The sequence below is a fragment of the Bufo gargarizans genome, chromosome 2, assembly GCF_014858855.1.
Source record: "Bufo gargarizans isolate SCDJY-AF-19 chromosome 2, ASM1485885v1, whole genome shotgun sequence".
In the NCBI taxonomy this organism is placed as follows: domain Eukaryota; kingdom Metazoa; phylum Chordata; class Amphibia; order Anura; family Bufonidae; genus Bufo; species Bufo gargarizans.
In genome coordinates, this window is record NC_058081.1 from 457,114,095 (window position 1) to 457,139,906 (window position 25,812).

The 25,812-nt window shown below is 38.6% G+C and overlaps 1 protein-coding gene across 8 annotated transcripts in view; it reads right to left on the reverse strand.

Moving 5' to 3' along the window:
* LOC122928299 (protocadherin gamma-A4-like) overlaps positions 1-25,812 on the reverse strand; it is a 299,736-nt gene that overhangs the window by 176,513 nt on the left and 97,411 nt on the right. For 2 of the 8 annotated variants that reach the window (XM_044281018.1, XM_044281023.1), the window contains exon 1: positions 2,749-5,250. The exons of 5 other annotated variants lie outside the window; for them this stretch is intronic. In XM_044281018.1, the coding sequence (XP_044136953.1) occupies positions 2,749-5,160 (2,412 nt within the window). In that variant the 5' untranslated portion in view covers positions 5,161-5,250. Of the gene's footprint in view, positions 1-2,748; positions 5,251-19,997; positions 22,484-25,812 lie in introns of those variants that run through there. One more of the 8 variants, XM_044281014.1, reaches the window with a different exon arrangement.

The following is a 25,812-nucleotide window of genomic DNA, read 5'->3' on the forward strand; positions in this document are numbered from 1 at the left end:
ACAAAATTAACCCAGTGTGCCATCAAGGAAATGTAGTGTCCCTGGTCACAAGCACTTGTCCATGTGTCAGTCATTAAGTGGACCTTCCCAATAACTGCGTTGATCAGGGCACGGGTGATGTTACGGGAAAAATACTTGTGTAAGGCGGGGACGGCTCAGTGGGAAAAATAGTGGCGGCTGGGGACTGACTAACTAGAGACAGCCACTGCCATCAGTCTGCGGAAAGCCTTGGTGTTCACAAGCCTAAATGGCAACATTTTCAGGGCCAGAAAATTAGAACGGTGCGCATTTAGTGATATGACCTGTGGGTGGGTGGCTGGGTATTTGTGCTTTCGTTCAAAGGCATGGGTTAAGGACATCTGTATGCTGCGCTGGGACCCAGAAGTGGATGTGGTAGATGATGGTGCTTGCGAAGGTCCAAGTGCAGGGCGGGAGGCATCCTGGCCTGCGTCTTGGACAGGGGATTGGCCAGCACGTAACACAGGGGAAGAGCAAGCACTGGGGTGACCTGCAGACACTGATTGTGGACGCAGGCATTAGGTTCACCTATTAGAGTGCTTAGATGCCATGTGGCGGATCATGCTGGTAGTGGTGAGGTTTTGGTACGGCACAGGTTGCAAATTACAATTCTTTTATCGTCCGCACTTTCCTCAAAACAGCGCCAGACTGCCGAACACCTACCCCTTGGCAAGGGAGATTTCCACAAAGGGGTGCTCCGGGGAACAGTTGCGGGCCTGTTTGGTGTGGCCCGTCTTCTCCCTTTTGCCACCCCACTGCCTCTTCCAGCCTGTTGCATGTTGCGGTGGTGCGGATACCTTCCCCTCTGTACTGCTGTCCTCGCTCGACTTGCCACCTTCTCAGGTTGGGTCAGTGATTTCATCGTCTAACACCTCCTCTTCCACTTCCTCACTCTGGTCATCCTCCTGACTTGTTGACCTTACAAGAACCTCACTTATTGACAACTGTGTCTCATCCTCATCATTAACCACTTAAGACACTACTTGTCGTTGACTTATTGGCAACTGTGTCTCATCATCATCCACTTCGTGAAACACTAATTGCCATTCCCCACCGTCATCTTCTTCTGACTGTGGATGCTCAAGAGTTTGAGAATCAGTGCACAAGATCTCTTCATGTCCCTCTTCAAGGGTGCTTGGCGAGAGGCCCAAATCAAGGAATGATGATGAAAAGAGCTCCTCGGAATACCCGAGTGTGGGATCATTTGTTTACCAAGACTCTCCATGGTGGGAGGAAGGAGGATCATGGTGAGGATTCTGTTGACCAGACTCTTGGGTACTAAGACTGAACTTTGTGGTAGACTGGGTGGTGCTTAAACGACTGGAAGCATTATCTGATGCAATCCAACCGACCACCTGGTTGCACTGGTGTGACTTCGAGAGCGGTGTTATGCACCGCCCTGAAAACTGGGACATGATGCTAGTTATCGTGGATGAGTGTGTTTCTTGTGCTCTGGCAGCAGGCACAGTTTCACCATGACCAGGGCCATGGCTTCTGCATGCACCATCAGCAGTACGGCCACTTCCCCATCCCTTACTGCTTGCCTTGAGCATATTAAATGGTATATATGCTTGAAAGAATGTCACATTTAAAGTAGCACAGGTTTTGTAGGTGTATGCGCAGATAAATTACACTAAATGTCACAGATATTTAGGATGCAGAAACGTTATACAGGAGATGTAGCATAGGTAAAGTCGCTAGCAGCGAAAAAATGAGAGTGAATGTCACTGATATTTAGGATGGGCAAACGTTATACAGGAGATGTACCACAGTTAATGTCGCTGCCAACAGCAGCGAAAAAATTAGAGTGAATGTCACTGATATTTAGGATGGGCAAACGTTATACAGGAAATTCAGCACAGGTAATGTCGCTACCACCAGCAGCGAAAAAATTTGAAAAAAATGTCACTGATATTTAGGATGCGTTAACTGTCACTGTTAGCAGCGGCCAAACAATGGCAGCTAGATAAAACAATAGTCCTTAAAAAGACTATTGGGTCTCTAACACCTTTAACCAGTAAAACCTGACTAACAAACCAATTCCTGTCCCTACACTATCTGTCCCTTCTGTTGCAGCTCTCCCTGACTAAGACTGAGTTGAACCACGTGTCATCGGGTGCTATATAGCACCCGATGATGCGTTCCTGCCAGCCAATTACTGTTATGCCAGTAGCCAACATGGCTATGCATTACAGTGACTGCCAGTACCTCCATGCATGTTTATTAACTGCGTAACAGCCAACAAACATGCGGGGAGGAGACTAGAGCATGCTCGAGTAAGAAAGTGTTCTGTCTAGCGATTGAGCTTCATAATAACCTGGTACTTTCTATTCTAAGATCAATTCTCAGCATTTATTCATTACCATTACAGGCAAGATTATAACGAAAGTTATCATCTGTATATAGAAATGTTGATATTACTAGATTACACCATTTACACTTACGCTCACTTCCTTGCACCTCCATATACAATGGCATCTGCACAATCACAGAGCATGCCTATAACACTCTCACACAGATATCATAGAGTTGTCTCTAGACTACAGACTCTTATGATGTATGTTGCTATGATCACCCTCGTCATCACTACACTCATAATCATGTACAGAAACCAAAAGACCAAAATAAAAGCAGAATAAAAATAAAAATATGTGACAATTTTCGCAGAGATGCATTATAACAAACAGTGACTATGAAAGTATTGAAAACAAGACCGATTTTAATACATACCTGTGTTTCTGTAATCAAAGCATTTTTTATGCTTTCACTTCCCATCCCTGATTCACCAGCATCAATTAGATTATCCACAGGAACATTGTGTTCAGGTTCAAGGAAAGCAAATTCCTGATTATTTGGGTCCAGAGTTACACAAACATCATACGAATATGGCAGAGGTAATGTTCCATTGAACTGTGAACAATATCTAGGGTCAACTTGTGGATATAGACTTGTACTCATGGATCCAAATGAAGTAGTTTTGGACTCTTTGTACTTGGAAATAACTGCAATACTCACAGTCAACATAAATAAAAAGGAAATTAATGCCAAGGCTATTACTAAGTAGAATTGTAGGTTGGACTGAGATTCCTCCTTTTCAGACTGACTACTTAGTTCAGGAAGGACCTGATGGAAATGATCAGCAATCACCATATTTATAGTCACCGAAGATGTACGAGATGGAATCCCATTGTCTTTTACTAAAACCACAATTCCATTTTTCATGATGTCTCTTTCTTGAAATACACGTGATGTTCTGATCTCCCCCGTGTGCTGGTCAATGGTAAAGAGTGGCGGTTCAGAAGACTGAAAATAGTAGGACAACCAGGCATTGTGTCCAGAGTCAGCATCCACTGCCACCACTTTAGATACTAAAGATCCTTGTTCAGAGGTCCAAGGAACCATCTCAAATGTTGAGCTGTCAACCTCTGGTGATGGGTACAGAATAACAGGTGAATTATCATTCTGGTCTACTACATATATTCTTAGTGTTGCACTGCTGTTCAGAGATGGAGATCCATTGTCATTAGCAAAGATTTGGATATTAAATTCTTTATGCTTTTCATAATCAAATGACTGTTGAGCATAGATTATGCCAGTTATTGGATTCACAGAGATATGTGAAGACAGGGATTCTGCGTAATTACCATTGGTCATTATAGAATAGGTTATCTTAGCATTATCTTCGCTGTCTATATCTGTTGCATGAACACTAAAAATTGAAGCTCCTGGTAAATTATTTTCTGGTATAAATGCAGTGTAACCTAATTTCTCAAACATTGGTGCATTGTCATTTATATCGGATATATCAAGCAAAATAACTTTTCTAGAAGTCATTCCAGGAGACCCTTTGTCTGTAGCTTGTATTGTGATGTTGTAAGATGATAACTTTTCTCTATCTAGACTACTTTTTGTAACAATTTTATAAAAATTATTGGCTGAAGGTATCAACTCAAATGGCAAATACTCTTTTATTAAACATTGAACCTCACCATTTTCTCCTGAGTCACGGTCATTTACTTTAATTAAAGCCACGACTGTTCCAAGGGCTGAATCCTCAGTAATCTTAGTCAACATTGACATTATGGATATCTCAGGAGCATTGTCATTTTCGTCTATTAATTCTATTAGAACCTTGGCTTTGGTTGGTAGGCCACCTCCATCCTCTGCTTGCACCAAAATCTCAAAGGATTTTGTCGTTTCATAATCTAAATATCCTTTTGTTTTAATTTCTCCACTTCTAGGATTGATAAAAAAGGCATCAAGAATGTGTCCTGCTGTTGTGCTAAATGAGTAGGTAACTTGTGCATTGACACCTTCATCTTCGTCACTTGCACTGACCTGCAGAATTGTTGAATTCACCGGTATATTTTCCCTAACACTTACTTTATATACATCCTGTGTAAATATTGGAGAATTATCATTGATATCACTGATAATGATATTAATTAAGGCAGTGCCTGTCTGTACAGGATTTCCACCATCAGAAGCTGTTAGAATAAGTTCATGCTTGTCTTGTGTCTCTCGGTCTAGAGGTTTCTCTAGTATAAGCTCTGGAAATACACTGCCATCAGAGCTGACCTTCTCTCCAAGAGCAAAATACTGGTTTTTACTGAGTGTGTAGCTTAACAGAGAATTAACACCCACATCCAAATCTTCTGCATTTTGTAAAAGAAATCTTCTTCCTGGAGAGGTTGATTCACTCATTTGTATTTTAATCTTTTCATGGGCAAATTTAGGAATATTGTCATTTATATCCTGAATATCAATGTTAACACTGAAGAAATTTAATGGATTGTCCACCATAGCATCAAATGTAAGGACACAATCAGCTATAGCTCTACACAATGTCTCTCTGTCTATCCTGTTAGCAATGCATAGATTTCCATTATCCAGATTTATACTGAAATATTTCTCTGACACATCAGATACAATGTGTAATTTCCTTGAGGAGAGATCCTTAACATCTAATCCAAGGTCCTTTGCTAAATTCCCAACAATTGAACCTTTTCTTAATTCTTCATTAATAGAATAATGAATCTGACCAGAGACTGAATGACAAATCCAGGAAAATAAGAAGGGAAATATTACTTGCCATCTGATTCTTTGCATTGCTTGTCCTTCCTGTAGTTGTAATCCATTCATCCTTCTTCTTACCAGAAAAATAATGGTAAATTTTTATATTTATAATCCAGGAAAAGCAAATAAATCTTTCTTTATGAGTGCTATACCCAACTCATCCTAGTATGAAATGCTGTGTATTTCTTCTTTTTGTTGAACACTGCCTGCATCATAGGAGGTGATTCTGGATTTGCTGAATATTTTCCTTATTGGTGAATAGCGGCGCTCTGAGGTGTATATGGGGAACTGCAGCTTCAGTCACTTGAATAATTTTACTATATACAATATTCCAAATAAAGTTTTGTGTATAAGTAATTGACATGTTTTTTTCAAGATTATTTTGAAGGAATATATTCTGAGCTTTAATTTAATTTTAAAATATGCAAGCCTTGATGTAATGAGGATTATTTCTAAAAGGTAACACATACTACTGTATTTTTTAAATGTTAAAAATGTGGTATAACATTTTAACATTGCTTTTTAAAGTACTATAAAAACGAATCTATGTATATTATATAAAAATGAAAACGTGTATATATATATATATATATATATATATATATATATATATCTATATCTATATCTTTACAACCTAATACATTTGCAAGGCTTCAATTTTTTCCTAAACAAATTTTAAAGAAATTTTGTTGACCTAGAGCAGTAGCATGTCACAATGAACTGAAATATAAAATGACCTAGTCATCTCCAAACTAATTTTAATCTACAATACACCAAATATGAGAAATGAGACTGATAAAAGTACTATAAAAATGAGACTTCCGATTGTGGACACATGGTTCCTTCTACATTTAGAATATGCCAATGATTTTTTTTTAGGATAACTTAATACCACTAATACAACCATAATGTATTCATCTCCTTTAACCCCTTAGTGACCACACATACGCCTCACTAAGGAGCCTTAGGCTGGGCCGCCGCTTTCCTACATGCAGCTGTTTTTGTCTGACCGAATCCTAGCATATATGCTAGGTAGCAGCTTAATCTCTGGCAGACCCCATTATGAGGAATTGGGCATGCAAACATTCCAGTCATATCCAGCAATGCCAGCATGAAGGGAGAAAAGTCACAGATTGGCATGCAACAAAATCAGCAACTTTTTAATGTCACTATTGTACCATAAATAACATAATAAATGTTCCCCAAACTGTATTAACTGAGTTGTCCGTTATAAAAAATCTCCAGTTTTAAATAACGTATAAGGGCCTTTATTAAGACATTCTGTAGCACCATTTATAGCTCCTCTCTATAGAGAAGCTATAAAATATGGGGCACATACACTAAGACCTGCATTTTAGATACCTCTCTTAATAAAGCCCTATAGCTGGCGGAGGATACTCCAAAGCTATAAAGAGGCATCCAGCGCCAGTTCTAAATGTAAGACAGCTTCCGAGCTGTCTTACATTTAGACCATTTTCTCATGAATGAGCCATTACTGAACCTGGATTTGTTGCGTGCCTCACAGTCATTAAGGAATCCGGGTTTGGATTCATTATGAAATACATTTATGCATGAGCTGTTACTTATAGTTGCTGCCTTAATTTCGTTTCAGCAGAGCACATGAAATATAATACCTTGCGCGTATTGTACGGTGATCGAGTTATCAAGAACAGGATTCGCACAAAGCCAGACCAACACTATTCAGTCATCACTAGTTTAAGCCACACAAAAGAATAGAAGGCTATGTTATCTATTTTTTGAACAATCACTGCAATAGAACAGGTAAACGTAAACGTTATATTTATTGAATTACTTCCTTGACACTGACAATTATTTGCAAATATGTCCTTATAATCCTAAGCTCAAAATGAAAAATCGTATTAAATTATAATTCAATTGAATTTCTCATGATATGAGTATCATCACTTACAGTTTCTTCAACAGATTGATTAGTTGCTAATGTCAACAAAACAATTTTTGTTGCTCTTAAATTATTCTTTTACAATTTCTACTAATTCATGCAAGTCCAACTAAATTCAACTGTATCTATAATAAAACTAATGACAATAAAAATAATAAAAATAAATAATAATAGTCATTTGCCTTGCTCAAAAGAGAACATAGTAAACAGTGGACAGCATACAATTTCCATAACAAAATAAAGATGATCTGTTACCAGTCAGAGCAAGTTTTTTTTTAATTTGAGAACTCAATTGTTCCACAAGAGATCAATTATTTTCTACATACTTTATATGTATTAACAAATACATGCCTACCCTTAGTATACATCAATATACAAATTACCAAGCTCAACCCAGGATTCTGGTTCATACGTCCAGGATAGGTGATTCCAGATATGCATAGTAGCTTCCCACCATCCCTCTCAGCAGCATAGTCACACTATGAGATCTTGCAAATTATCAAAACTCCAATGAATGAGCTCTGTCTGCTGTCAGATGCATTAGACATGGCTTGTTTAACCAAAGCCCCAACACCTTATAATAACCAGTGAGAGCTTGCTGACTCCATATGTTACCATAGAGGTTGAAGCTACCATGAGCAGAAGCTGTTGAGCATGCCAGGAATCACTGAACCTTCAACAGAAGTTTGGACCCATTTCCTGTGAGAGTCTGGTCAAATTATATATATATATATATATATATATATATATATACATACACTTGTTTTGAGTGAATGTAAGCATCCAAAGATTTTGAAAAACTTTAATAATTCACAATAAAGCTAAATTTCCTCATGCTTCGTGGAAACAAATCAGTTTTTACCTAAAATGGTTTTTCACTAGAAAAACTTGTCAGAGACCCAAAAGTTTTTTTACGGACTAATGTTGTGTGTGACATCAGCAATATATATTTTTTGCGCAACCTGCGCTAAATTGATAAAACTTTACAGACCCAAAAGTAATTTTAAGGACTGTTGTGTGTGGCCACAATAACTATTTTTAGCGCATTCTGCGCTAAATGACGAGCAATAGTTAGGCCGCTGCAGACAGCAACATTTACTGCGCTACATCTCTTGTGTAATGTGTGCGCATCCCAAAAATATCTGTGACATCCAGAGTACTTTTTCCGTAGACGGTTTCCGCTGCGGACAGTGACATTAGCTGTGCTACATCTCCTGTGTAAAGTTTCCACATCCAAAATACCTATGACATTCGCTGTAATTTTATATTAGCCGCTGCTGACATCAGCAACATTATCTGCAGTATTTCTCCTGTGTAGCGTTTCTACATTCAAAATACCTTTGACATTCCCTGTAATTTCATATTAGCCGCTGCTGACATCAGCGACATTAATTGCGGTATTTATCTTGTGTAATGTGTGTGCATCCCAAATACTGTTGCGCACACACTTACAAATCCTACGCTACTGTACGTGTGACATACTTTCAAGCATATATAACATTTCATAAGAAGAAGGCAAGCTGTAAGGGACAGGGAAGTGGCCGTGATGCTGATGGTGCACGGAGAGGCTGTGGCCCTGGCGCATTGAAACTGTGCCTGCTGCCAGAGCACAAGAAAAACAATCATCCACGATACCTAGCTTCATGTCCCAGTTTGCGGGGCAGGACAACACTCTCAAAGTCAGACCAGTATTGTAGCAGATAATGCTTACAGTCGGTTAAGTACCACCCTGTCTTCCACCAAGTCCAATCTCAGTAGCCAAGAGTCTGATCAACACAATCCTCACCCTGATCCTTATTCCTACCACCATGGATAGTCTTGCCAAACAAGTGATCCCACACTCGGATATTCCGAGGAGCTCTTTTCAGCACCATTCCTTCATTTGGGCCTCTCGAGTAGCCTGCTTGAAGAGGGACATGAAATATTGTGCCCTGATTCCCAAACTCTTGAGCATCCACAATCAGAAGAAGATGACAGTGGGGAATGGCAATTAGTGTTTCACGAGGTGGATGATGATGATGAGACACAGTTGTCAATAAGTCAATGGCAATTAGTGTCTCAAGAGGTTGATGATGAGGAGACACAGTTGTCAATAACTGAGGTTGTTGTTAGGTCAACAAGTCAGGAGGATGAGCAGAGTGAGGAAGTGGAAGAGGAGATGGTGGACAATGTAGTCACTGACCGAACCTGGGAAGGTGGCAAGCCGAGCGAGGACAGCAGTAAAGAGGGGGAGGGCTCTGCAGCACTGCAACAGGCTGAAAGAGGCAGTGGGGTGGCAAAAGGGAGAAGGTGGGCCACACCAAACAGGCCCGCAACTTTTAGGGTAGGTATTCCACAGTCTGGCGCTTTTTTGAGGAAAGTGCGGATGAGAAAAGAATTGTAATTTGCAACCTGTGCCATACAAAAATGAGCAGGGGCTTAAAAACTAGCAACCTCACCACCACCAGCATGATCCTCCCTCCCTGCACCTGGACCTTCGCAAGCATCATCAGCGACCACATCCCTTTCTGTTTCCCAGAGCATTGTACAAATGTCCTTACCCCAGGCATTTGAATGCAAATACCCAGCCACCCACCCACAGGCCATAGCACTAAATGCACAACTTTCCAAATTACTGGCCCTGGAAATGTTGCCATTTAGGCTTGTGGACACCGAGGCCTTCCGCTGCCTGATGTTGGCAGCCGTCCCTCGTTAGGCAGTCCCCAGCCGCCCCTATTATCACAGTGTGGCGTGCCCGCCTTGCACCATCATATGTCCGGTAACATCAACCGTGCCCTGACCAATGCAGTTACTGGGAAGGTCCACTTAACCACTGACACATATATGAGTGCTTGTGGCCAGGGATGCAACATTTCCCTGATGGCACACTGGGTGAATGTTGTGGAGGCCGGGAGCGAGTCGTACCCTGGGATGGCACAAGTAATACCGACGCCAAGGATTGCGGGCCTTAATTCCATCAGGGTTTCCGCCACCACCTACATTAGTGGATCCAACCCCCAGTTCTCCTCCTCTGCCTCCTCCCCTACTTCCCCCTCAGAATTATCATCTTGCAGCACCAGTCAGCAATCAGTCGGTAGCTGGAAGCAGTTTAGCACTGCAGTGGGAAAGCGTCAACAGGCCGTGCTTAAGCTGATTTGCTTAGGTGACAAACTGCACACCACCGCAGAGCTGTGACAGGGGATACGAGACCAGACTGAGCTGTGGCCTAGAACCAGGCATGGTTGTGTCTGATAATGGACGTAACTTGGTGGCGGCGGCAGCTTTGGAGCTCGGCAAGCTCACACACATACTATGCCTAGCCTACGTCTTCAACTTAGTGGTTCAGCGGTTACTGAAATCCTACCCCAATTTGCCTGAGCTACTAATGAAGGTGAGCCGTATGTGCGCCCATTTCCGCAAGTCATCGACAGCTTCCGCCGGTCAGGCAACACTGCAGCAGCGCTTACAATTGCCAGCTCACATGAGCACGCGCTGGAACTCCACGTTCCACATTTTGGCCAGGCTTTGTGAGCAGCAGAGGGTAATAGCGGAATACCAGCCGCAACATGGTGGTCACCTTTTTAGTCAGCTTCCGCTCTTCACAAGCGCACAAGCGAGGAGTGGGCATGGCTGTCTGACCTCTGTGAGGTTTTAAGCAACTTTGAGGAATCAACACAGATGGTGAGCGGCGATAACTGCGATCAGCATCATCATCATCCCACTTCTGTGTCTACTCAAAAGCTCACAGCTCACAATTAAGGCCGACGCTTTACATGTGGAAGAGGTGAAAATGGGGCAAGACATTACACAGGGTGATAGCCAGACCACCCTTAGTTTGTCTTCTCAGCGCAAATTGGATGATGATGATGATGAGGAGGAGGAGCAAATTGGATGATGATGAGTAGTAGTTGCCTTCCATCTTGCCTGTTGGGACTGTGGCACACATGACTGACTTTATGTTAGGCTGCCTTTACCGTGACCCACGCGTTTTACGCATGTTGGCCAACACCATTTACTAGTTGTTCACACTTTTCGACCCCCGCTACAAAGAGAATTTCTCATCTCTCATTCCTGTGGTGGAGAGGACGAGCAAAATGGTGCAATACCAGAAAGTCCTTTGTGAAAAATTGCTCCAAAAATTTCCAGCTGACAGCGCTGGCGGCAGAGTACATAGTTCCTTGGGCAACCGAGGAGGGGAGGACAACACATATCAGTTCCAAGAAAGGCAAGGCAACACTCTCCAAGTCCTGGCACAGTTTCATGATACCTCGCCAGCACCCTCACCCTGATGTGCGGCCTATTGTCACAAGATGGGGGCAGAATTACTGATAAGTATTTATGCCTGTCAACTGAAAATGCCACAGGTTGACTCATAAAAATAAGCAAGGCCTGGATTACCCCTGACTTCTCTAGTCCGCCAGAGGAAAGTGGCTGAACATAATGGCACTTTAAATGTGTTTTTTTTATAATGTACGGTACTGAATACACTGTATTCCCATGCACCCCTTCCACCACAAAAAGGGTATTTGGTTTAATCTTCCTTTTCCTCCTCCTCCTCCATCTTATTAACATGCTTATTTGTCTGCCCTTGCTCCTAATGTTATAGAAGGTTAGCTCACCTGCAGGCCCTCACCTACAATCTTTTATAGGGTCAGCTCACCAGCAGGCCCTCACCTACAATCTTTTAGAGGGTCAGCTTACCTGAAGGCCCTAGCATGTAATGTTTTTAAAGGTCAGCTCACCAGCAGGCCCACACCTACAATCTTTTAGAGGTTTAGCTCACCTTCAGGCCCTCGCATATAATGTTTTAGAGGGTTAGCTCACCAGCAGGTCCTCTAATATAATGTTTTAGAAGCGCAGCTCACCAGTAGACCCTCACCTATAATCTTTTAGAGGGTTAGCTCACCAGCAGGTCCACACCTACAATCTTTAAAAGGGTCAGCTCATCTGCAGGCCCACACCTACAATCTTTTAGAGGCTAAACTCACCTGCAGGGTCTTGCATGTAATGTTTTAGAGGGTCAGCTCAGCAGCAGGCCCTCATCTACAATCTTTTAGAGGGTCATCTCACCTTCAGGCCCTCGCATATAATGTTTTAGAGGGTCAGCTCACCAGCAGGCCCTCACCTACAATCTATTAGAGGGTCAGCTCACCTACAGGTCCTCGCATATAATGTTTTAGAGGGTCAGCTCAGTAGCAGGCCCTCGCCCCTAATGTTTTAGAGGGTCACTAGCAGGCCCTTGCTCCTAATGTTTTTGAGGGTCACCAGCAGGCCATCAATCATAATTTTTTAATGCTGTGCATGATTCCCTCCTTTATGTGTAATAAAGGGTGTATTGGAGTGTCGGTTCCTTGTATTTTTTTAACGCCCTTTCACTTAGTGCATAGGCTTTATAAGTTTAGGAGTCCCACTACCTGAACAATTCTACCACAATGTGAATGAGGCCCTCCATTATGTCATATACAGGTTGTATCGAAGTGCCTCTTCCTTGTAATTTTTGGCAGCAATTGCACTTTATATACAAGTAAATATACAGGAAAGAATGTTTCCTGACAATTTTACCTCTAAAATCGATTTTATCTTCGGTTTTGTGCGTATTAGTGTCAGTCTGTAAAAGTGGCGTAGTACTCGGACAATATCGTTCCCAGCAGCGACCTGGGTGTCTAGACATCCTCCTCATGCTGTTCCAGAACCATTTTGGTGGTGTTTCCAGCAATTTCTGACTTTTTTTATGAACCAGACACCCTCCCCTCTTCAGCGCAGGGGGTGGCTGGTTTAATGCTTGGGTTCTCCCATTGACTTCCATTGTCCTTGGGTGGTAGAGCACCCGAGCATCCCAAGGTGTTCGACCCCGAGCTCCCAAACACCCGAGCACTTTGGTGCTCGATCAACACTAGTACTTATATGCCGCTTGATTAATAACAAAAATGATTAATAACAAAAAAAATGGTCATTGGATCCAACACTTCTCTCTATAGAAATTGATAGACACTGAAAATTCTATCCTTTTACTCTGTAACATCTCCCTACAGGTACCATTTTATTCATTAAACCAGGTAAGGTGTTTTTGAAGCAGATGATAATTAGGAATTTATATGATACTTATACAGAACATTAAGACCATTTAACAGCTCATAGATTCCCATAGCTATCAATACCACCTATAAGCTGATGATACTCAAATCTACATCTCTGGCCTAGATGTTGCTTCATTTCTGTCAGCATTTATTTCTTAGCTTTCATATCTTCATTTTTCTCCTTCCACTTCTTAAAACTCAACATGGAGAAAACATAATTTATAATTTTCCCCTTATATCACTCAGTCCCACTACCAGACCTAGCCATTGCACTGAACAGCACCATGCTTTCTCCAGTCAAAACTACATATAAAGCCATCCACAATCTGATCCCTCCTTATATTTCTAGCCTGCTTTCCTTATATATACCCACACATAATCTCTGATCCTCACAAGACCTCCTTCCTTGCCTCTCTTGTCTATTCCTTGCACAATTTCTCATGTGCACTTCCCTTATTCTAGAACTTACTACCCCAGCACGCCAGTCACCAGACTCTCTCCAACATCAAACCTTAAAAGCAATCTGAAAACCCACCTCTTTAGGAAAGCCTACTACCTTCCACCAAGCCTCCCAGATTCTAACCCCACAATAATTTAAATGTCAGGTCCCTAAATTAATTTAGATACCATACTAGGCCACAAAATTTATTCAGACCACAGACCAGACCCCTCAAAACCTTAGATCACACCCACCAGTTTTTACTTACTTCTTATGGGTCTTCTAGGTGTTTCACTCTCAAGCAACACTATACTAAATATCCTGCTGTTGATCAGTAGCAGGACTTTGTATAAGCCACTGCACACATCTATTCATTTCTGCAGACCAATTAGCATAGCTACCACTTTAGCACTTTTTTATATTTATGGTTATAATGAACAACTCTTACAAAACCAGCAAAAATAATTCATAAAATAACTATATAAATATATATATATATATATATATATATATATATATATATATAATTGTTCATAAAATGATTGTATGATTAAATAGCTGGGTATACTTATCCCCTTCAGGACCAAGCCATTTTTAACATTCATGACCAAGCCTTATTTTGCAAATCTGACATGTCACTCTATGCGTTAATAACTTTGGAATGTTTTTACCTATCCAACTGATTCTGAGATTGTTTTCTTATGACACATTGTACAGGTACTTCATGTTAATGGTAAATTAGAGTCTATATGATTTACCTTTATATTTAAAAAAATCAAAATTAACAGAAAATTAGAAAAATTTGCTAAATTTGAATTTCTATGCATTAAACACAAATAGTGATACCTCATAAAAAAATTGAATTAACCTTTGTGCTGGCATTAATTTGCAAATGTCATTTTATTTTTTTGGGACGTTCTATAACATTTTCAAAACAGACTTTTTAAAGAACCAATTCGGTTCTGAAGTCACTTTGAGGGCCTTACATAAAAACCACCCATAAATTATCCAATTTTAGAGAATATTCCTCTGAAGTTATTCAAAACTGATTTTAAAAACGTTGTTAACCCTTTAGGTATTCCACAAACATTAAAGGAAAATGGAGGTGAAATTTTAAATGTTAATTTTTTTTGTGCAGATTTTTATTTTGATCCATATTTTCATATAACACAACAAGGGTCAATAGCAAAACGAACCTCATTATTTTTCACCCTGATTCTGCAGTTTACAGAAACACCCCTAGGACTGTAAACCTCTACATGGGAACATGGCAGGGTTTAGAAGGGAAGAAGCGCCATATGGTTTTTGGAGAGCAGATTTTTCTGGAATGATTTTGGGAACCATGTCAAATTTGAAAGGATCCCTAGAAAGAAAACCCACAAAAAGTAACCCCATTTTGGAAACTACACCTCTGAAGTAAATGATTGAGGGTTGCAGTAAGCATTTTTACCCAACAAGCCTGTTATAGAATTTAGAAACACTTGGCTATGAATATACAAATTTATATTTTTACAAAAAAGTCGCTCTAAATTTTTCATTTTCACAAGTGGTAACAAGTGTTAAATGCACCCGTGTGTTACGCATTTTCTCCTGAATACAACACCCCAAATATGATTATAAACTGCTCTATGGGTAGATGGCAAATTTCAAAAGGAAAGGAGCGGCATCTGTGTTTTCTTACATATAATTTGCTGAAATTGATTTTAAGGGCCATTACTTTTTTTTTTGGTTGACTGAGCTGTGTGAGGACTAATTCTTTGCTAGACATACTATAGCTTTTATTGGCACTATTTTTGAATATGAATGACTTTTTGATAGCTTTTTCTTTAATTTTTTAGGATGTAAAGTGGGCAAAAATTGAAAATCTGTAATCGTTTTTTATTTTTATTGGGTTCTCTATACTGTATATTTAATATAATTTTATTCTGCTGGTTGATACAATTACAATACCAAATTTGTATTGTTTTTGTCATGTGTTCTTTTATATCACAAAATCACTTTTAAATAAAAATCTAAGACCCATAACTTTTTTTCCATCAATGTAGCTGTGTAAGCTTTTTTTTTTTTTTTTTTTTTTTACAGGATAGGCTGCAGTTTTTATCAGTACCATTTTTTGCGGTACATATGACTTTTTGATCACTTTTTATTAAATTTTTTCCATTTTGCGATTCTCTTGCGTGTTTTTATTTTATTTTTTATAGGGTTCTCCTTGTGGTATATTTGATATAATAATTGTTTTCTGTTGGTTGATATGATTATGGCGATAACAAATTTGTTTTTGTTTCATGTTTTACCACTATTATATTATAAAATCACTTTTTATTAAAAATAATACATTTTTGCATCTAAGACCCATAACTTTTTTATTTTTTGTCAACATAGCTGTGTGAGGGCTTGCTTTCTTTGCGTGATGAGATTTTGTTTTTATTGGTACTATTTTGGGTCACCTATGATTTTTTATTGCTTTTTATACAATTTTTTGGGGAGGTGAGGTAACAAAAACAGCAATTGCGTCATTATTTTTCAATTTTTTTTATGGCGTTCACAACGCGGGATAACTTACATGATCCTATTTTAGATCAAGTTGTTTTGAAGTGACGATACCAATTATGTGTAATTTTTTTTCCATTTCTTACTCGATTATAAACGGGATATGGGAAAAAACTATTTTTTCATTTTTATATTTCTTTCATTTTTTTTAACACTTTTTAAAATCAATTTCTTCTTAATTCTTGAAGATCCACTGGGGCTAATGGCTGTATTGTACTGAGCTGCCACCATCACCATTCAGTAATCAGGCTGACTGGTCCCTGGAGCAATCAGGGGGCAAAATTGAAGTACAATGGGGCACAGACATCTACTGAGGGCCTCGAGGGGCACCTTTATGCAGGCTCTAATCTCCTTTGTCATAAACAGAGAAGATCAAATCCTGAAAGCAGCATTTTCAGCTGAAGTACACCCTGATTGGTTAGTCTCTATGACCTAACCAATAAGAGCGATCATTGACAAAGGACCACTTTAATTGGTCCCTTGCCGGCATCTACAAAGTTTCTTCTGTCCGTGACAGTAGATACACCAGCACTGTGAAACTTCCTTGTGTCATAGCACTAGTTAGGGGTTTGAGTGTAACTGTAAGCCCAGGTACAAATAGTTAGTGCTTACCTGGATGTACAGTTCCCAGGTGAGAGAAGGGGTTAATCCAAGTATTATTTGTTATTCATAATAGAATAAATGTGGATTGTCTAAAAGTATTAGTCCTCCATTTACCTAAACATTTAAATAATATTAGTAGCAATACACTACAATATTCGTGGCAAAAATAATCCGATCAATAAAACACAATATAGTAAAAGTAAGAGGCAGTGAAATATACACTTTAATCTTCACGTGCTTTATTATGTTTACTATTTAACTTTCTTATGTAGTAAAACGTAACCCTTTATATCTGTAAAGAATAAATCAAGACAACTGGACGTACTGTAGATTTCTTGAAAACGTTTCACTCATTCTTCGAACGAAATTTCTCAATTCTGAGTGACTGTACAAGAATTCTCTGGGAATAAATATGTAACTGAATCAACATCTGGTAATTATACCCAGCATGGGGTCAGAGGGTCATTATACCCAGCATGGGGTCAAAGATGTTGATTCCATTATCCTAATTGAAGTCAGGTGATAAAGACTTCCCAGAAAAAGGTGTCAAGACAGCATTGCATGTGGCAGACAATTGATGTCTAACCCCCCCCCTCCGCCCCTATGATGTTATTGTAGGCGAAACCTTGGGATCTAGTGATCACCAGTCAGTGTGGTTTAATATAAGAACTGTGAAAGAGTCCCACCACACAAAAACAAAAGTTTTAGATTTTAGAAAAACAGACTTTTCAAAAATGAAATTAGTCATAAATGAGTCCTTATCAGACTGGAACGGATTACATGGAGTCCAGGAGAAATGGGACTACTTAAAAGGTGCATTATTGAAGGCAACAGAAAATTGCATTAGACTTGTCAGTAAAAGCAAAAAAAGGAAGAGACCACTGTGGTACTCAGCAGAAGTGGCCCAAATCATTAAAAATAAAAAGCTAGCATTTTGTAATTATAAAAAAAAACAGAGCAATGAAGATAAGGAAATCTACAAGATTAGGCAGAAAGAGGCCAAGCAAGTTATAAGAACTTCTAAAGCTCAGGCAGAAGAAAAACTAGCTCAGTCTATGAAAAAAGGGGATAAGACATTCTTCAGATATATAAATGAAAAAAGGAAATTAAAACAAGGAATAACTAAATTAAAAACAAAAGACGGAAGGTATGTAGAAGAGAATAAAGGGCTAGCCGACTGCCTTAATGAATACTTCTGTTCAGTTTTTACAAAAGAAAAAGAAGGAGAAGGACCTCCACTAGAAAGGATGACTATTAAATTGTTTGATGCATGTGTCTTTACAGAGGAAGATGTTCTAAGTTTGCTGTCTAAAGTGAAGACAAATAAGTCACAGGGGCCTGATGAGATACACCCAAAATTATTAAAAGAGCTTAGTGGTGAGCTGGCAAAACCGTTAACAGATTTATTTAACCAATCATTAGTAACAGGAGTCGTCCCGGAAGATTGGAAATTGGCAAATGTCGTGCCCATTCACAAGAAAGGTAGTAGGGAGGAATCGAGCAACTATAGACCAGTGAGTCTGACATCAATAGTAGGCAAATTAATGGAAACCCTACTAAAGGATAGGATTGTGGAACATCTAAAATCCCATGGATTGCAAGATGAAAAACAACATGGGTTTACTTCAGGGAGATCATGTCAAACAAATCTTATAGATTTTTTTGACTGGGTGACTAAAATAATAGATGGTGGAGGTGCAGTAGACATCGCATATCTAGATTTTAGTAAGGCTTTTGACACTGTCCCACATAGAAGACTTATCAATAAACTGCAGTCATTGAGCATGGACTCCCATATTGTTGAGTGGATTAGGCAGTGGCTGAGTGACAGACAACAGAGGGTTGTAGTCAATGGAGAACATTCAAAACAAGGTCATGTTACCAGTGGGATTCCACAGGGATCTGTACTGGGACCAATTTTGTTTAATATCTTCATAAGTGATATTGCAAAAGGCCTCGATGGTAAGGTTTGTCTTTTTGCTGATGACACAAAGATATGTAACAGGGTTGATGTTCCTGGAGGGAAACACCAAATGGAAAAGGATTTAGGAAAACTAGAAGAATGGTCAGAACTCTGGCAACTGAAATTTAATGTGGATAAGTGCAAGATAATGCACCTGGGGCGTAAAAACCCAAGGGCAGAATATAGAATATTTGACACAGTCCTGACCTCAGTATCTGAGGAAAGAGATTTAGGAGTAATTATTTCAGAAGACTTAAAGGTGGGAAGACAATGTAATAAAGCAGCACGAAATGCCAGCAGAATGCTTGGATGTATAAGGAGAGGTATAAGCAGTAGAAAGAGTGAAGTGCTTATGCCGCTGTACAGAACACTGGTGAGACCTCACTTGGAGTATTGTGCGCAGTACTGGAGGCCATATCTCCAGAAGGATATAGATACTCTAGAGAGAGTTCAGAGAAGAGCTACTAAACTAGTACATGGATTGCAGGATAAAACTTACCAGGAAAGGTTAAAAGACCTTAATATGTATAGCTTGGAAGAAAGAAGAGACAGAGGGGATATGATAGAAACTTTTAAATACATAAAGGGAATCAACTTGGTAAAGGAGGAGAGCATATTTAAAAGAAGAAAAACTACCACAAGAGGACACAGTTTTAAATTAGAGGGGCAAAGGTTTAAAAGTAATATAAGGAAGTATTACTTTACTGAGAGAGTAGTGGATGCATGGAATAGCCTTCCTGCAGAAGTGGTAGCTGCAAATACAGTGAAGGAGTTTAAGCATGCATGGGATAGGCACAAGGCTATCCTTCATATAAGATAGGGCCAGGGACTATTCATAGGATTCAGATATATTGGGCAGACTAGATGGGCCAAATGGTTCTTATCTGCCAACACATTCTATGTTTCTATGTTTCTATTCAAGCTTGGCTTCTCAATTTTTACATAGATGGCCTCCTTCACACCTTGTTTGTACCAATGAGAGGTGTGAAGGAGGCCAGCTACGTAAAAATGGAGAAGCCAAACTTGAATAGATGCGGGGGGGGGTTAGACATCTATTGTCTGCCACATACAATGCTGTCTTGACACCTTTTTTTGGGAAGTCTTTATCACCTACTGACTCCAATTAGGATAATGGGATCAACACCTTTGACCCCATGCTGGGTATAATTACCAGATGTTGATTCAGTTACATATTTATTCCCAGAGAATTCTTGTACAGTCACTCAGAATGGAGAAAGCTCGCTAGAAGAACGAGTGAAATGTTTTCAAGAAATCTACAGTACGTCCAGTTGCCTTGATTTATTCTTTACAGATATACAATGACCTGGATAAATGATAACCTTCACAGACTTAACCCTTTATAAATCATACCTGAAATATGGGATTTTCTGCAGGTGAAGAGTTTTTTAAAGTTTCATTTTCAATGCCAGAATCATCAGCATCTATAAGACTGTCCACAGGAACATTGTGTTGAGGTTTATGCAAAGCAAATTCCTGCTCATTTGGGTCCACAGTCACACAAACATCATATGAATATGGCAGAGGTAATGTTCCATTGTTGAACTGTGAAATGAATCTGGGATCAATCGGTGGATATAGACTTGTACTCATAGATCCAAATGAAGTAGATTTGGACTCTTTGTACTTGGATATAACTGCAATAATCACAGTCAACATAAAGAGAAATGAAATCAATGCCAAGGCTATTACTAAGTAGAATTGGAGGTTGGACTGAGATTCTTCTTTGTTAGATTGGCTGCTTAGCTCGGGAAGGACCTGATGAAAATCATCAGCAATCACCATGTTTATAGTCACTGAAGCTGAACGGGATGGAATCCCATTGTCTTTTACTAGAACAACAATTTCATGTTTCATGATGTCCCTTTCTTGAAATGGACGTGTTGTCCTGATCTCCCCTGTGTGCTGGTCAATGGTAAAGAGTGATGGTTCTGAAGATTGTAAAAAGTAAGACAACCAGGCATTGTGTCCAGAGTCAGCGTCCACTGCCACCACTTTAGATACTAAAGATCCTTGTTCAGAGGTCCAAGGAACCATCTCAAATGTTGAGCTATCAATATCTGGTGATGGGTAGAGAATGAATGGTGAATTATCATTTTGGTCTAATATACAAATTCTTAGCGTTGTACTGCTGTTTAGAGATGGAGATCCATTATCTTTGGCAATGATATGGATATTAAATTCTTTATGCTTCTCGTAATCAAATGACCATTGGGCATATATAACCCCAGTTACTGGATTCATGGAGATATAGAAAGACAGTGGATCTTCTTTAGTTCTATTCACTATTGAATAGGTTATCTTAGCATTCTCTTCAGTATCCGTATCTCGTGCTTGAATATAAAATATTGAAGCTCCTGGTGTATTATTTTCTTGGATAAATGCAGTGTAAATCAATTTCTCAAAGATGGGTGCATTGTCATTGATGTCTGATATGTGAAGGCTAATAACTTTTCTAGATGTCTTTTCAGGAGACCCTTTGTCTGAGGCTTGTATTGTGATGTTGTAGGATGATATTCTTTCCCTATCTAGATTACCTTTTGTAATGATTTTATAAAAATTACTTGCTGATGATATTAGTTCAAATGGTAAATCACCTTTTAATATACATTGAACCTCACCATTTTCTCCTGAGTCAGGGTCATAAACCTTAACCAGTGCTACCACGGTTCCAGGGGCAGAATCCTCAGGAATAAGACCAGATGATGAAGTCATGGATATCTCAGGAGCATTGTCATTTTCATCTATTATTTCTACTAAAATTTTTGCGTGAGCAGCTAGGCCTCCTCCATCCTTGGCTTGCACAGACATGTCATAATATTTAATGCCTTCATAATCTAAATATCCTATTATTACAATGTCTCCATTATTAGAGTTTATGTTAAATATCTGTGGAATATCATTAGCTGTGGTTCTAATAGAGTAAGTGATCTTAGCATTGACCCCTTCATCTTTATCACTTGCGCTGACCTGTAGAATAGTTGAATTCACCGGTATATTTTCCCTAACACTTACTTTATATACATCCTGTGTAAATACTGGGGAATTATCATTGAAGTCAGTTATAATTATATTTATTAAGGCAGTGCCTGTCTGGAGGGGATTTTCACCATCAAAAGCTGTTAGAATGAGTTCATGCTTGTCTTGTGTCTCTCGGTCTAGAGGTTTCTCTAGTATGAGCTCTGGAAATACACTGCCATCAGAGCTGACCTTCTCTCCAAGAGAAAAATACTGGTTTTCACTGAGTTTGTAGCTTAACAGTGAATTGATACCCACATCCAGATCTTCTGCATTTTGTAATGCAAATTTTGCTCCTGGTGTGGTAGATTCACTGATTTCTAATGTCAACGTGTTGTGAAGAAATGTAGGAAAGTTGTCATTTATGTCCTGAATATCAATCTTAACATTGAAGACATTCAGAGGACTTTCTACCACAGCATCAAATGTAAGGACACAATCAGCTGCAGCTCTACACAATGTCTCCCTGTCTATCCTATCAGCAATGTATAGATTTCCATTATCCGGATTTATATTGAAATATTTTTCAGACATGTCAGACACAATGCGTAATTTTCTTCTGGAGAGATCCTTAACATCCAATCCAACATTTTTTGCTAAATTCCCAATAATTGAGCCTTTTCTTAATTCTTCATTAATAGAATAATGAATCTGACCAGAGACTGAATGAGACAGCCAGGAAAATAAGAAGAGAAATATTACTTGCCATCTGAGTCCTTGCATTGATTGTCCTTCCTGTTGTTGTAATTCAGCCATCCTTCTTCTTACCAGAAATATAAAGGAAAAACTCCTTATTCCAATTATAATCCACTAGATTTAGCAGCAGAAAATAATCCCTCTGCTTGCCACATCCTAGTGTAAAATGCTGGGTGTTTCTTTTTGCATTTGAACACTGTCTGCATCATGGAGGTGATTCTGGATTTGTAGAATATTTTCCTTAATGGTGAACAGCGGCGCTCTGAGGCGCATATGGGGAACTGCAGCATCAGTGCTAAGTATTTTTACTGTATAGAGTATACAAAATAAAGTTTCTATGCAAGAAATATGGCATTGTTTATGTTAAGATTATTATCATTAAGAAATATACATACTGCACAGAAATCATTTTAACTTCATATAAATATATATACTGAAATTATTATGAAGTATTATATATTACTGTGAAGCAAATCTATTATTTCTGTGTAACTATAACTTATCAAGAAAGACTTAGAGTACCTAATTTGTATAGCCTTGAAGACAGAAGGGAGAGGGACAACATGATCAATCATTTATATACGGTTTGTTAAAAGTTTATATAATATTCAAGAGAAAGTGTATTTATAAGAAATTAAATACAAAGGTCTAGCAGATATGGTAACATCTACAGAAATTAAATTTAAGCATGCTTTGGAAAACACATATGTCTATCCTAAGACAACATTTAAAATTACATACTATAAGGGCAGACTAGATGTACAGAACATTAACAGTCCAGCTTGCCTGAGTGCTGTTAAGATGCACAGCGAGGCCAAGGAACAAGTTCCATATTCATACATGGTCCAACCTCCAGTATAGGTAAAACATTTCAGGCTTATTAATACCAGTACAAATCCAATACAGAAGAATAATGCACTGCTAATCTGTTTTGAGCTCTGTGCCATGGTCCTTACTTATACTTGGTGGTACAATATTAAAAGTATAGTTATAATGGTATATCCAATGAAAATACTGTGTGCCAAGTCACATGATATACATTAAGAATAGGCTATCTATTTGGAATCATATGATTATCCAATTTATATCTTAGTAGAAATGTGATCAAGTAATTGCTTTTAAGTCTTAATGATAAATTTGAAATAACCCACATTATGTTTTTAATTAGTTTCATGGATCCATTAGGTTCAGTAAAGACAACATTTTTTTTTGCACAATAAGTCCAGCAGGTTTATAATTTTTTACTGTATACATTTCCTCTCTATACTTAACTATTCTGACTACAAAAAAAGCAGAAGTTGGAGGATAGAAACAAGAAACATAACCCATTTGTGAACCAATCAATCCATTCCATAAAGTTCTGCGCTTTTCTTGTAACAGGTATAGAAAACAGCTACTGTGTATTTTGATATTGGATTTATACTTCAAATCTTATGCTAAGTCTGCCAAGAAAATCTATTACTAGCAAAAATGCTATGTTGACAAAAATTGTATTTTCTTATTCAGTGGTGTGTGTAAACTGAAATCCAAAGGTCAAAGGATGAAGTATTTAAAGTAAGCAGTCTACTGGTCTACAAACACAGGCCTAGATATATATTCAAATCCAGTTATATTGATACATTTAGGTCCACCTTACTTTAGAATCTTTGATGGGCGCTGCTTACCAAATTACATATACTATTAAAGCACCTGTAATGTACACCCAACATATAACAGCTCTTTAAACAGACGTCTAAATTTCTTTACAGTGTACTGTTATCAATGTCTAAAGTTACAGACCAAAATTTTTATAGCTGCCACACTATGATAATCTCTTGACTACATGATCTCTTGTTAACCAGAGGAACAGACTTCCAGAATTCACTGTATCCAGCAAACAGTACATACTGGCTTTTGACTGGACAGAAAATGCTATATGCAGCATTTTTTTGTCCATCTGAAAGCTGGCATATATGTTAGAAAGGGACCGGATCCCCGCCAGATCCAATTACAGATCCGGCGGTGCACGGTGGTATCTGGCAGTCTGTTCCTCCATCGGAACAGACTGCCGGAGTTCATAGCGCATATGTGAAACCAGCCTTAATGTGGCTATAGACATTAGATAAATTGTGGCCAAAGGTGTACGGTGGTTTCCTGAATATTTTTCAATCAGCCATCTTAATCTTTTTAGTGACTTAGTGAATTTCTCAAAAATCCTTTCAGGTTGGAATAGTCTTCTACCTGAATAAAACGTACCGTACTTTAAATGCCGGGAAACATATTTATCTCTCTCTATCGCTCTTGAAAAATTCTCCCAAATTAAATTTGAAGGAATTCTAACGAATCAAAACATTTTAAAAAATTGGAGTCAAATTTAAAAGCAAATAAATTGATCCGCTCTATTTTTCTGTTGGCCAAATGTCTGTTAGGTGAACAGCTATCTAAGGTATTATAACCACCTTTAGACACTGCTCAAACTGCATTTACAGTGTATATAGGAGGTTCTATATGTGACAAAAAATAGAACTCTAACAGGTATTTCCAATGTATGCCACAGTACAGGTATAGTGTGACACATGTCACCTCATGATATCCTTTTTAGTGGGTTAACCCTATAGCAAAGCATAGTGGACTATGCTATTTATTATAGTTAAAACAAAAGATGTGCTGATGAACATTTCCTACCATATATCAAAAGGACACTTTTTTGGAATAAGACAGTGAAAGGGCTAATAGATACATATGAATAACATATGTACAAAGAACTTTCTTGATACATAATGCAAACATATGACCTTAGCCTTCACCATGAAATGCAGTGTAATCTGGAGGCAGCATGATATTGAGCAGGAGGAGCTAAGCAGATTGATATTTCATTTTGTAAGAAAAGATTCAGTAAAATTTGGAATGTATACATTTATGTTTACTTTTTTAAAATCTCAGTTGTACACGGAGGATGTGTTATCAATGATATATAACATTCTCTGTGAGCACAGATAGGTAGCTGTCTAGGAGAGTGGACATAAGTTCAGAAAATACACAGTCAATTTATTTTAGAAATTACCTAGTAAAAATCGGATTGTTAGTGATTAGTGTTGAGCGAATCGACTTTGATCTGAATTTTAGGATAAATTTGATTAGCCGTGAAGCTGAATTTTCTTGTGCTTCATGGTAGAAAATCGTTTTAACCTGAAATAGTGTAAAAAACAAAAAAAAAAATCATACCGAGACAGGATCCGCACATCTAAAATATTACAAATTTATTCAAGGAAACAGACACAACACAAAATAGGTTAAAATCGTTGTATACAACAGATCAAGGCCATGTGAATCTGACTCACCACAAACACATGCCCATCTGACTCACCACAAACTCATAGACAGACCCCCACATCCATAAGCATATAACATTGTAAAGTGCATGTAATCCATCAACAATAAATAAGGATCAAATACTTATCATAAAAATGGCATA